This window comes from Natrix helvetica (genome assembly GCF_964273705.1).
Source record: "Natrix helvetica genome assembly, chromosome: 7".
In the NCBI taxonomy this organism is placed as follows: domain Eukaryota; kingdom Metazoa; phylum Chordata; class Lepidosauria; order Squamata; family Natricidae; genus Natrix; species Natrix helvetica.
The window spans coordinates 51,880,666-51,892,876 of record NC_138558.1 but is presented as its reverse complement, the minus strand read 5'-3'; the positions used below and the strand labels follow the sequence as shown (position 1 = coordinate 51,892,876).

The 12,211-nt window shown below is 36.8% G+C and overlaps 1 protein-coding gene across 7 annotated transcripts in view; it reads left to right on the top strand.

Moving 5' to 3' along the window:
• The window catches only part of PALLD (palladin, cytoskeletal associated protein), a 243,530-nt gene that overhangs the window by 214,878 nt on the left and 16,441 nt on the right, over positions 1 to 12,211 (top strand). For all 7 annotated transcript variants that reach the window (XM_081959388.1, XM_081959394.1, XM_081959389.1 and 4 more), the window contains 4 exons: positions 3,991 to 4,140; positions 7,950 to 8,044; positions 9,343 to 9,475; positions 10,738 to 10,945. In XM_081959388.1, coding sequence (XP_081815514.1) covers positions 3,991 to 4,140; positions 7,950 to 8,044; positions 9,343 to 9,475; positions 10,738 to 10,945 — 586 coding nt within the window. The remainder of the gene's footprint in view (positions 1 to 3,990; positions 4,141 to 7,949; positions 8,045 to 9,342; positions 9,476 to 10,737; positions 10,946 to 12,211) is intronic.

Genomic DNA, 12,211 nt, shown 5'->3' with positions numbered 1-12,211 from the left:
GAGGCCTGGGGTTATACTGCAACATAATGTTTTGGTACAGTATTGCTCCTAGTACTCTAGTGCAGGATTTTTCAACCTTGGTAACTTTAAGCCAGGGGTGTCCAAACTTGGGAACTTTAAGACTTGTGGACTTCAACTCCCAGAATTCCTCAGCCAGCTTTACAATGAGAAACACTGAACTAATGAACAGCATTTTTGCTTCCTGTTGCATTTTCCTCCCAGGTTCTGTTTGTGAATAACCAGTACAAAACCTATTTCTTGTAAATATGCGTTCATGAAAGAACGTGTTTTTTGTGTTCTAAATGATTCATGAATTCTAAGGGACTTTGGGATCTTCTTTAGGAATTTAAGAAGAGGAGAAATGTTTCAATACTGTTATATTTGAAATTATGTCATCTTTGTCATTATTGTTAAATTCCTAGGTATAAAATGTAACATAATATATGTGTGCATAAGTCTTACCAGTGGACAAAAGGATCCTTTCCATTAAGTCTGGTAGTAAAATGTATCTGAGGGGTAATGTAGGCAGAAGGAAACTACCTTAAAGGTGAACTTCAAAATTTAGAGACTGACATTTATATAATTCTGCATTTTATATTGATAGTCTTTTCACTCCCCCCCCCATTTACTTCAGCTCAGTTAAACTGCACGTGGTTAATTTAAAAAAAGATGTTATTTAACTTAACAAAGGCAACATGCACACAATAATATGAAATAATTGTAATTTCCTAAAGGAAAAACATTTGACTACATTTAGAATATTGCTGTGGGGCAAGAGGAAGGAATTACATATCAATTATTATAAAACTGAATTAACAGCAAAATGCCACACTATCATGTTAATCTAGGACACCAGGCATAAAACTCCTTTGCGTATCTTAACTTGTATAATGTTGGCAAATTTCCAGATTCTGTAATGAAAAAAATGCATGATAAAATAATTAATAGCTCTTACAAGATCAGCATTTATGAAGTAATACTAGAAATTTGTGTAGTGTGCAAGTTCAAACTTATTTTTGCAGCTAAGCCTTTGTTAAGATTTAGGCTTTACAAACAATAGGCACAAGGTGTTTTTTTTTTTTTTTGAAACATTAAAAACTCTGCCATCACATTGCTCTGTTGTTTGTTGGCAGTGCCAATATTTTGCAATCCAGCACATAAGATTAGTAAGAGACAGACCAGGAAAAAATATATCTTTGCAGTAACACAGTTCTTGTTAGTATCTGGTAACCTTATATGGAAGTGTGAAACGCAATTTGTATTCTCCTTTAAAAGCTATTGTTAAAATTTAATGATAGCTTTACCTCATGCGTTGAAATAAATAGATGGTGGTCAACCATCAGAAAAATGAAGAATTTGGCCAAATTAATTGTTGTAGCATATAACAGTTTAGGAGGATTCTGCTTTTTATTTTTCCTTGGAAATGAAAATGATACAACGACGCTGCTTTCGGGATTGACGGCATTAAAACTGTTTGCAGTTGTCAAGAAAACTGGCACACTCTTTTAATCATTCTTCCTGAGCCAGTTCTTCAAAAGCCTTTATCCCCCAACATCTGACATAGCCAGTGATGCGGACACTGTCATTTATTCATTCAGAAAAAGAATTAATGGTGTAGATGTAGAGGATCACCAGGTCAGTTCATTTTGTACAACATTTCATGTACCTAAAATCATGTTTATACTTACATATGTTATATAATACATGCTTGATGAAATAAATACATAAATAAATAAAAACAATATACGTTTATTCAATGTAACAAATATGGTTATTAATATTCTACTTGTAGTAAAAGGAACTAGACCCAGAATATGGTGATTGGCATAAAAATAACATATTGAAATATTGAATAATTAAATAATGAAAGATTATAATTCAACAAAAATATGTGTACTATTATCAGAACTATATAAACTTGTCAAGCGTAGTAAATATGATGAATATTATTTTATTTGTATTAAAATGTGGATAAAAAGGGAATATTTTTAAATACAATAGTGGCATAATTAAAAGTTAGAAAGGGGATGGAAACTAGAGGGGGGATTAATGGAATACACATCTTTATATAATAAGGTGGAAGTAATAGAGGGGAAGTCAGAACTTGAACGATGATAGCATTAAGAATGTTTGAACAACATGGTGACTGACATAAAAATAACATACTGAAATATTGAATAATTAAATAATGGAAGATTATAATTTAATAAAAATATGTATATTACTATTAGAACCATATACGTTAAATGCAACAAATATGATTATTAATATTTTATTTGTAGTAAAGGAATGACACTCAGAATATGGTGATTAGCATAAAAATAACATATTGAAATATTGAATAACTAATGAAAGATTATAATTCAACAAAAAATATGTGTACTATTACCAGAACCATGCAAGCTTGTCAACTGTAGTAAATATGATGAATATTATTTTATTGACTAAAATGTAAGACACTCAGGTGCCACACTGCTCACGCATTGATATGGTTGTAAAAAATAAAAAAATAAAAAACTTGGGAGGGAAAAAGTGAATGCACATTTGAGGGGTTCTCCAAAATCGTTCATCAGTTGAGTTCTACTGAATGCAGGAAGGGAGAAGAAACATGCAGGCTAAAAAAAATAAACCAGAAGTTCAGATTAAAACTGATGAACACTTTGTGGTTTGCATAAATATAGGGCAGCGATGGCGAACCTTTTTTGGCTCACATGCCATAAGCGGGGGGAGCGCAGGGGGCTCATGCATGGGCGTGCCGCACCCATAATGCGCCACACACACCCGTGCGCATGCGCACATGACCGGCGCGACCCCACACTTTTTACATGCTTTTTTCACCCTCCCCAGGCTCCGAGGCTTTATAGGAGCCTGGGGAGGGCGAGAACAGCCTCCCCCGTCCTCCCAGAGACCCTCCAGAGGCTTCAGGAGCTTCCTTGAAGCCTCCGAGCACAAAAAACTGGCCCTACAGGCAAACTGGAAGTTCGGGAACAGACTTCCGGTTTGCTCATAGGGCCGTTTTTAGTCCTCCAGAGCTTTCAAGGACCTTCAGGAGGCTTCCCTGAAGGCTCCGGAGGGCTTAAACCGGCCCTACAAGCAAACCGGAAGTCTGTTCCTGAACTTCCGATTTTCCCATAGGTTTTGGTTTTTGCGCTCCAGAGGCTTCAGGGAAGCTCCTGTAGCCTCCAGAGAGCCTCCAGGGGAGAGCGGGGGAGGCTGTTTTCGCCCTCCCCAGGCTCCTATAAAGCCTCTGGAGCCTGGGGAGGGCGAAAAATGGCTTTATAAAAGGCTGAACTCAGCTGGCCAGCACATGCATGTGCACTGGCCAGCTGACAAAAAGCTCCGCGTGCCACCTGTGGCACGCGTGCCATAGGTTCACCATTCCGGGTATTGGGGAAGGGACCATATTTTCTTTCTAATGAAAAGTTCTTGACAGTTCAAAAGTTTCTGCATGTTTTATGTTATTTTTCTTGGTCCAAAAAGAAATGTAATATTGATTTGGAGGGGCGGAGAAAATTCAAGCCCTAAATATTTATTGACTGTTTGGTATGGGTTCTGATTGAAACTAGGGAGCCTAATTGGACATTATGTTGCTGGCATGACTAGCAGTATAATGTTATGAGAAAAAATGTACATAGAAAAATATTACTATTTACTTTTTGGGCAATGATGATATGAAGTGGAAATTGTAATGCAACAGTAACAGGAGAACTAATTTCTCCACCATTTTACACTATCTCAATCTGGAATTTTGCTTCAAACACAAATACATGCATTACTCGCTGTTAAGCCAATGAAGTGAAATAGCTGCTTATTTTTCAAGTATTTGTTCCAAATAACAGAAGGAAAGGCAGGAATTTATTCTGGATCCTTTTTATGTGTTTTTTTTCCCTGAAATCCGCACTTGGATTCATTTTTCATTCACAGATTATAATTTATTACTATGTTTCCCTTTCATTGTTTATGTTTTGGTTTTGATTTTTCTGAATATAGATTTATTGGTTCAAAGACGGAAAGCAAATTTCTAAAAGGAATGAGCATTACTGGATGCAAAGAGAACCTGATGGAACCTGCTCTCTCCATACCACTGCCTCCACCCTTGATGACGATGGGAATTATACCGTCATGGCTGCCAATCCACAGGTAGATCAAGTCTTAGCTATAGAATCAGTATGCTCCTGGGCACAGATGTTCGTTTACATTCACAGCCTGAGTTAAAGATTTAATTGAGAAATGATGTCATTCTAGGGCAAGTAGTACTTAAGGCTTCTCAACTCATCTCATATTCATGGTGCCAAGTTGAGAATACAGAGCTGTTGGGGAATGATTCAAAACTGTTTCTTTAAGCAACTGCCCTTATATAGATGTTACTAGGTAAACAAGCTACATTTGAAGTCTGATGTGCCTCTCTGAATCATCAGCTAATCACTGATGGTTCCAAACTCTTCTACTTCTGATTATGTCTGAGTAGAACTATATATTATGAAGAAAAACCAGATTCCTCCCCACCTCTAATGACAGAGTTCACTTTATTCATATTCTCCCATAGTAAAACACATGTCCTTATTCCCTGGTGGTCCTTCCTCTCCTCTTCACTCCAGCAGAAAAGGCACAATATACTATATAGGCCTTCACAGCCAACATCTTGGTCTTATTTTCGGGGAAACACAGTCATATGTTTTAGCATTGTAGAACAAACTACACATAGTCCTTGAGCTCAAAATTTCTGTTGCTAAGCGAAATATTTGTTAAGTGAATTTTGTCCCATGTTACAAACTTTCTTGCAACAGTTTAAGTGAATCTCTGCACCCCATTGACTTTGCTTATCAGAAGGTCACAAAAGGTATCACATGACCCCAGGATACTGCAACCATCATAAGTATGAACCAATTACCAAGTGTCTGAATTTTCATCACTGTTGTAACTTCAAACAGTCGCTAAATGAACTGTTGTACGTTGAGGGACTATGTACCTGTATTTTCAGATACTTCAAAATTCCTATGCTGCATCCCCACTAGTTTGCATCATTTCTTCAGCAGAAATTATTGCAAGGTGCCTAGTGTTGTTTAAGATGAGCAGCCACATAAAGCTTATAACGAAATAAAATAAAAATCAATAGATATGCCATTTCCTTCTGTGAAGAAAATTTGCAGTTATGTTTATTTAAATTACACAGTGAACTACAAAATATAAATCAAGCATGATATCTATCAGAACGGTTAAAATGGAGATAAAAATATTTCTCTGTTGAACTACATTGAAAAAGTTTTTTAAAAATGCAATAGGGTGTAGTTACTTTTTCATATGATTGTAAATAGTTTCTGTCCCCACACTTTCCCAGTTTCCCTACAGTGGTTTTACTTATTGAGTGGTTAAGCAGTAGTTCAATTAAAGTGTCAGATTCTCAGGATATAGCAGTTGCCCATACCTTATTTAGGGCTATTTAGTTGCAGTTGTTGGGCAGTCTTTAAATACAATCACTCATCTTAACTATGAAACTCATCCTGTTAAGAAATACTGCCAGAACCATGGGTGACAACAGCTAAGAAACTGAGCTATACATTCAGAAAACTCCACCCTGATTGCAATGGTGGCATTCTATTTTGACTTGATCCTAATTTTCCCAGCTCAGCCTGTCTTTTAGTCCACTTATTTTAAAAGCTTTTGAACACCCTGGGAAATGTTTTAAATTTGTGAAAAATCTAAAGAAAAGTAAATGTATGCAATTATTATAATTGTAGTTTCCCTTTCTCTTTGCATAAAAAGGTGTTTACTTTCTGTGTTTGTGATTATGCTGTTGCAATTACATTCAGCTTTTATACTTCATATCTTTTGTAGATAATTTCTTTAAATATTTGTGCAAAATCACAAATGTTAGTGATTGTACATTTTTCTGTGTTCATAAAGAATTTTTAATGCTTTGGACCCAGTTCTGGTATCCAGTCATATGTGAATTAATGGTTGTTTTAATAACAGATATATAATTTTACCGCATCTACAATGTTTTCCCCAAAATAGACCACAGTGGCGGGGGGGGGAACGCGGAAGGCAGTCCCACCCTCCAGACCAGCCTGGCAGCAAGGGTGGGGTGGGAAACTGAGCAGTGCCGAAAGCAGCTGAAAGTGTGGCGTTAAAGTTTTGACTGCTGGGTGGGACCTCTCCGAAAAGAAATTTCTTCCCCTCTTCCCTTCCAGAGCAAATTGCCTTTGTGTAATCAAGTCCTGGAAGATTGTGGAAAGTGCATGCTTAGAAGCAATGAGTAATGAAAATTGCAGGCAACGCTGTCCCTTTAAAAACAATCTTCCAGGGCTTGAATGCCACACTTTCAGCTACATTCGGTGCCACTTGATTACCCACCCCACCCCCACCCCCACCAGGCTGGTCTGGTGGGTGGGATTGCCTTCCATCTTGCCCAATGTTGTCATCTGTGGCCACACCATGAATGGGGATTGACCATCTCCCAAGCCCCACCGCTGTCAAAGTAGATCCCGGGTGCTGCAATGGACAGACGAAAAGTGGAGTGACAGAAGGAGGAGGAGCAGGGAGAAGAAAGAGAGAAAGTGGGCCCATTCTGGCTGGCTAGGAACCGAACTGCTGCCACCACCTCTGCAGTGAGAGTGAGTGAGTGAGTGAGAGAGAGAGAGAGAGAGAGAGAGAGAGAGAGAGAGGGAGAGAACCTCATGGCAGCGGCCCCAGCTGTGGTCTCCACAGCAGCCTGCAGTTGATCCAAGGTGCGCAGGCTGATGGCCTTTGGGCACCGCCCTCCCTCTACCTCCTACTGCAGTTGGCCTCTTCATGATTACTGCCTCCTGTGCACGCGTGGAGGGGCGCAAGACCAGCCTTGTGATGAAAAAAAAAATAAGACATCCCCTGAAAATAAGCCTAAGTGCTTATTTTGGGGCCCAAAAGAAAATAAGGCCAGGTCTTATTTTCAGGGGGAAATGGTAGTTGTTGGATTAATGGTAAATCCTGTATTTGAGTAGGTAGAAATAAGTCCCATTATAATCAATGGAATTTATTCTCAAGTATACTCTATGTTTTCCTGAAATGAATAGATATATTTGTCTGAAAACAACAACTTTCTAATCTGGCCCAACAGTGTTTAATGAATACAGTTGGCTGTTTTGATGACTGCAGTAAGTCCTTCTGATCATGTGGATCATATTATCAGGTTCAGCTGGATATAATTACAGTGATCCGTTTAATTAGGAATTCTGTGTTCCTCATCCTATATATTATAACCAGTGTAATGAATTATGCTATTCAGCCTTCAATCTTCATAGAGTGAATCTGAGCATATAGCCATGAATACATACTTTAAATGTTGGAAGGGAAGATGGGAAGGAAGGAAGGAAGGAAGGAAGGAAGGAAGGAAGGAAGGAAGGGTGGATGGATGGATAGATAGATAGATTGATCAAACTATGAATGTTAGAATTATTTGTGGTGCCATCTAGTGGTTATTTAGCAACAGTTTGGTACAGTAATTGCAAAAAAACCTAATAGTGAGAAAAGGAACAATAGTTGCTATTCAGTAAATTTGGACTGTGAGCTAAAAATGAGGGAACAGATTAATTAGATAACATCTATGATAGGGAAGAAAAAGAATTTAATTGAGGCTGTCATAGTTAAAGGCCAGCCAAAACTAGGAGTTGTCATAGGTCATTGCTGTATGTCCTGTGATCTGTTTTATACAGCTGTTTGTATTTCTCAGTTTCTGAGTATTCATTGACCACCTCATTTCTTGTTGGGCTTGCAACAGTTCATGTGAAATATGTGATTACACTACAATGGAAATAACTCCAAACAAACAAACCAAAACTCTTTAAAAACAAACACTTTATAGAAGTACATAAGTAACAATCTAAAGGACAGTTAGAAGATTTAATTGTTAAAAGAAGGTTATTCAGTAAAACTGTTCTCCATCTATATAATTTTTCTTTTTAAATTTCTAGGGGAGAATAAGCTGTACAGGACGATTGATGGTCCAAGCTGTCAATCAGAGAGGACGCAGCCCCAGGACACCACCTAACCAGCCTCATGTCAGAAGGTAATTATTATTAATTATGAACTTAGGAAAGATTTATCGCTCTAATAAAGGTAGTCCTTGACTTACGACTGCAACTGAGCCCCAAATTTCTGTTGCTAAGTAAGACATTTGTTAAGTGCGTTTCGCCCCATTTTACGATCCCCCTTGCCAAATTTGTTAAGTAAACCACTGCAGTTGTTAAGTTAGTAACAAAGTTGTTGAGTGAATCTGGCTTCCCCATTGACTTTGCTTGTCAGAAGGTCACAAAATGTGATCACATGACCCCAGGACATTGCAAGTGTCCTAAAATATGAGTCAGTTGCCAAGGATCTGAATTTTGATTTTATGACCACGGGGATGCTGCAATGGTTGTAAGTGTGAAAAATGGTCATGTCACTTTTTTCACTACCATTGAAACTTTGAATGGTCACTAAATGAACTGTTTTAAGTTAAGGACTACCTATATAAAAATTTTTTTATCATGATTACTTTATTTATTGATATTACTGACTAAGAACATACATAATTAGCTGGATTTCTCCTCTTTATTTAACTGATGCTTTGAAAGTTGACTTTTCAAACTGAACCCATTTTTGGAGATGAAACATTATACAAATTTTAAATTGCAGGAAACATTTAAGTGACAAATATTGCATTCCATAACTGGAAAACATGTTGAATCTGAACTGAGCTAAATAATGTTTTAGATCTTACGATATTTTTAGCATTTATATGAGATTGTTACTTTTAGCAATTAAGCTTTTAATTGTACCCTTCAATAAAAATAATAAGCAAAACAATTATTTAGGACTTTTTAGTTAGCAGTTTCATTTCTTGGTCTGTCTCCTGGATGACTGTAATGCATTTTGTTATTTGTTATTAATGTGAGAGGTGTTTATTGTACAGACCCCCCCCAAAAGATGCAATATCTCAACAAGGAATATACAGATAGGTGATGTGTAAATTATGAAACAGCTCTTGGCAGATTGCAATTCATTAGGTAAAATATTATAGTTCTGCTTGTCTGTCAATGAAGTAAACTAAATTGGAGTGGAAAAAAGAAATTTTTTTTCATAATATGCTTGAGCCTAGAAAGCAATTTGTGTTGTCTTTGCATCCCTTTTTATAATGATGTGGGAATGAAATGCAGAGGTGATTATTTGAGACGGAGAAATGGAGAAGACTTAGAGATACAGTAAGTAGCAGTAACCATGAAGAGTTAACTAAATCTGCAATAATATCTGTTTGAGCTATAGCAATGTAAATAAATTTGGAACTATACCTATATTTCTGGGGTGACTTACATATTACATTTATAGACCACGGTCTCGATCAAGGGATAGTGGAGATGAAAATGAACCAATCCAGGAACGCTTCTTCCGACCACATTTCCTGCAGGCTCCAGGAGATCTGATAGTTCAAGAAGGAAAACTTTGTAGAATGGATTGCAAGGTACATTTACAGTTTTTATTTTTAATATTGAACTTATAAGGTACCTTGATTTATGACCACACTTGGGACCAGAATTTCTGTTGTTAGGAAAGGTGGTTACTAATGGAATTGTGCCTGATTTATGACCTTTTTGCCACCTTTTCTGTTAAGTGACTCATATGGTCATTAAGTGAATCTGGCTTCTTCCATTGGCTTTGCTTGGCAGAAGCCATCTAGGATGGTTGCAAATGGCAATCATGTGACCCCAGGATTATGTGACCAACCTAAATACATGCTGATTACCAAGCACTTGAATGACCACGAAACTGCTGCAACGGTCATAAGTGTGAGGACTAGTGATAAGTCACTTTTTCCAATACTGTTGTAACTTTAAACAATTGCTAAATGAATGGTCGTAAGTCAAGGACTACTTGTATATTGACTGAATTTTATATGTGTATTATATTTATATTTTTACAAATACAGGAAAATGATTTTAGATAGTAAGGGATTGAGTTATCCTTAAGTAAACATTATGTATTTGCATTTTCCTAAAAATCATTGTTGGAGTAACATGTCATATTATTATCTCACTCAAAGTCTCTATGAGGAAGTTGTCTGGTAGGAAAGTGATATATATATAATGGAATATATAGCTGTACATTAACACTTTGTAAATATTAAACAAAATCGATTTGCCCTGTATATTCCTTTTCAGAGCTTTTGTAAATCTTCCAAAGGTAAAAACTAGGGAATTTCAATTGTATTTAGGTAACTCAGAATGTTATTGAAGTGCTTTTAAAATCTTTCTATGGCTGTTAAAACAACTTTGCCAAGCAGGAATTGTTATTTATATATATTTATCATTCAATAAGCTGAAATGTGATTTATTGAATTCTGAATATGGAGTTTAATTTCCTGAATAGTGCACAGTTAAAAAGAAATTTTGTTCAATGTAACCTTCTCAAGACATTCCTCTTTGAAGGTAACAATCAAGATATTATTAAATGTAAAAAAGGTCACAGGGCATAACATCTTTTTGTTCTATGAATTGTGATATTTAATTTTGTTAATGGAACCTCCATTCAAATAGAACTGCTTGCCACGATGAAATCTATGAATATTGAAAGTTTTGCTCGTGCATGCAGAAGGAATTAACGAATTTTTATCCGTTGATCTTCTGGGATAACAGAATACAGTGCACTGAAACGTTTTGTCAACAGTTTTTCTACAGTCTTTGTATACTTTTGCTTTCCTGAGGACTGTGGTGTATTTTATTTAAGGTCAGTGGCTTGCCAACTCCCGACATCAACTGGCAACTTAATGGAAGAGTAATACATTCTGATAATTCCCATAAAATGCTCGTACGGGAAAATGGTATACACTCCTTAATCATAGAGCCAGTCACAGCAAGGGATGCTGGCATCTATACATGCATTGCTACTAATCGAGCTGGCCAGAACACTTTCAGCCTGGAACTGATTGTGACAGGTAGGACACTTGCATAATTTGGAAAAATGGATTTGAGTGTTTGAACATAAGGTTCATCGGTGGCTCCTTTCCCTATAATTCTTTTTAGCACACATTTTGCCATTTGACAAAAGTTTCCTGGTTATTTTTAAACCTAATCAACAATATTATGCGATCCATTCTCTTTGTACTTTGTAACAGTCCTGTAACAGGCTAGTATTAAAAGCCCATATTACAGAAGATGGTAGATGACTATCTTGAAGGTGTCTAAGGTGTGTATTGGGAGATAGTTTATGAATGAGTTGCAGTCTGGCTCATTGGAGCTGCCCGCTGAGACCTCTTTTTATAAAGCAGTGTCATGCAAGAAGCAAGAAAATTAGCCTCACTCTTATAACTGAATGAATGTAGATCACCAAAAGGGATGAATATAATCTATGCTTCCATCACTATTTTGGAACTACATAACCAATGTTTAGGAGATCTGGGTGGATTGTGTTCCAGCTGATGATTTGAATTCATTACTGTATTATTCCAGTTGTAAGCAGCAAATGACTTGTCTGAAATGCAAATACATTTATTTATGGGGATCTTTAAAACTAGCTTTTATGTGAGTAGCATCCATATTGCTATGTGATTATGTAAAGGAACCAATGGGAAGCATCTGAGTCATGCACATCAAACTGGCACTTGGAGATAGTTGATCTCACTTTTATAGATAAAAGAGCCTTGAAGCCAGCCATTGTCCATTGTCTGCAGTGGTTAGAATATCTGTTATGTGGCAGCCATTCAAAGTTAGAATATTTTAAAAGGCCTGTGAAAGAAATACATCAATAGCACTATATCCTGCAGAAGGTATGAAAAGCTGTTCTTGGCCTGTTTGCTTGTCTGCAGGTATCTATTAGAAAAATAGATAAATTTTGATAAGAGAAAAAAATCTCTTGATTTGTTTTTTTGATGAAATCCTGGCCATATTCAGGCATAACAGAAAGCTCAAATTGCTAAGAAGTCTAGCTCCTTGTTCCATGAGCCGTGCAAACTGAATGAATCCCTGCTTGCTTTCTTATTGGTAGAAGTGCCATTTCCCCCCAGAAATTAGCAAGGAACTATAGCGGTCTGTTATATCCACACTGAGAGATCTTATTGCCTCTCCAAAAGAATCAGAAAGCAAAGTTTGAAGTGGATTGGGAAGTGAGAAATTGGGTCTGTCTGTGGATATAATTAAAAGTCCTGACTTCTACATCAGCTTTTGCTTAATCACTTGCAATGAGAAAACAGAGCCAAGCTGAA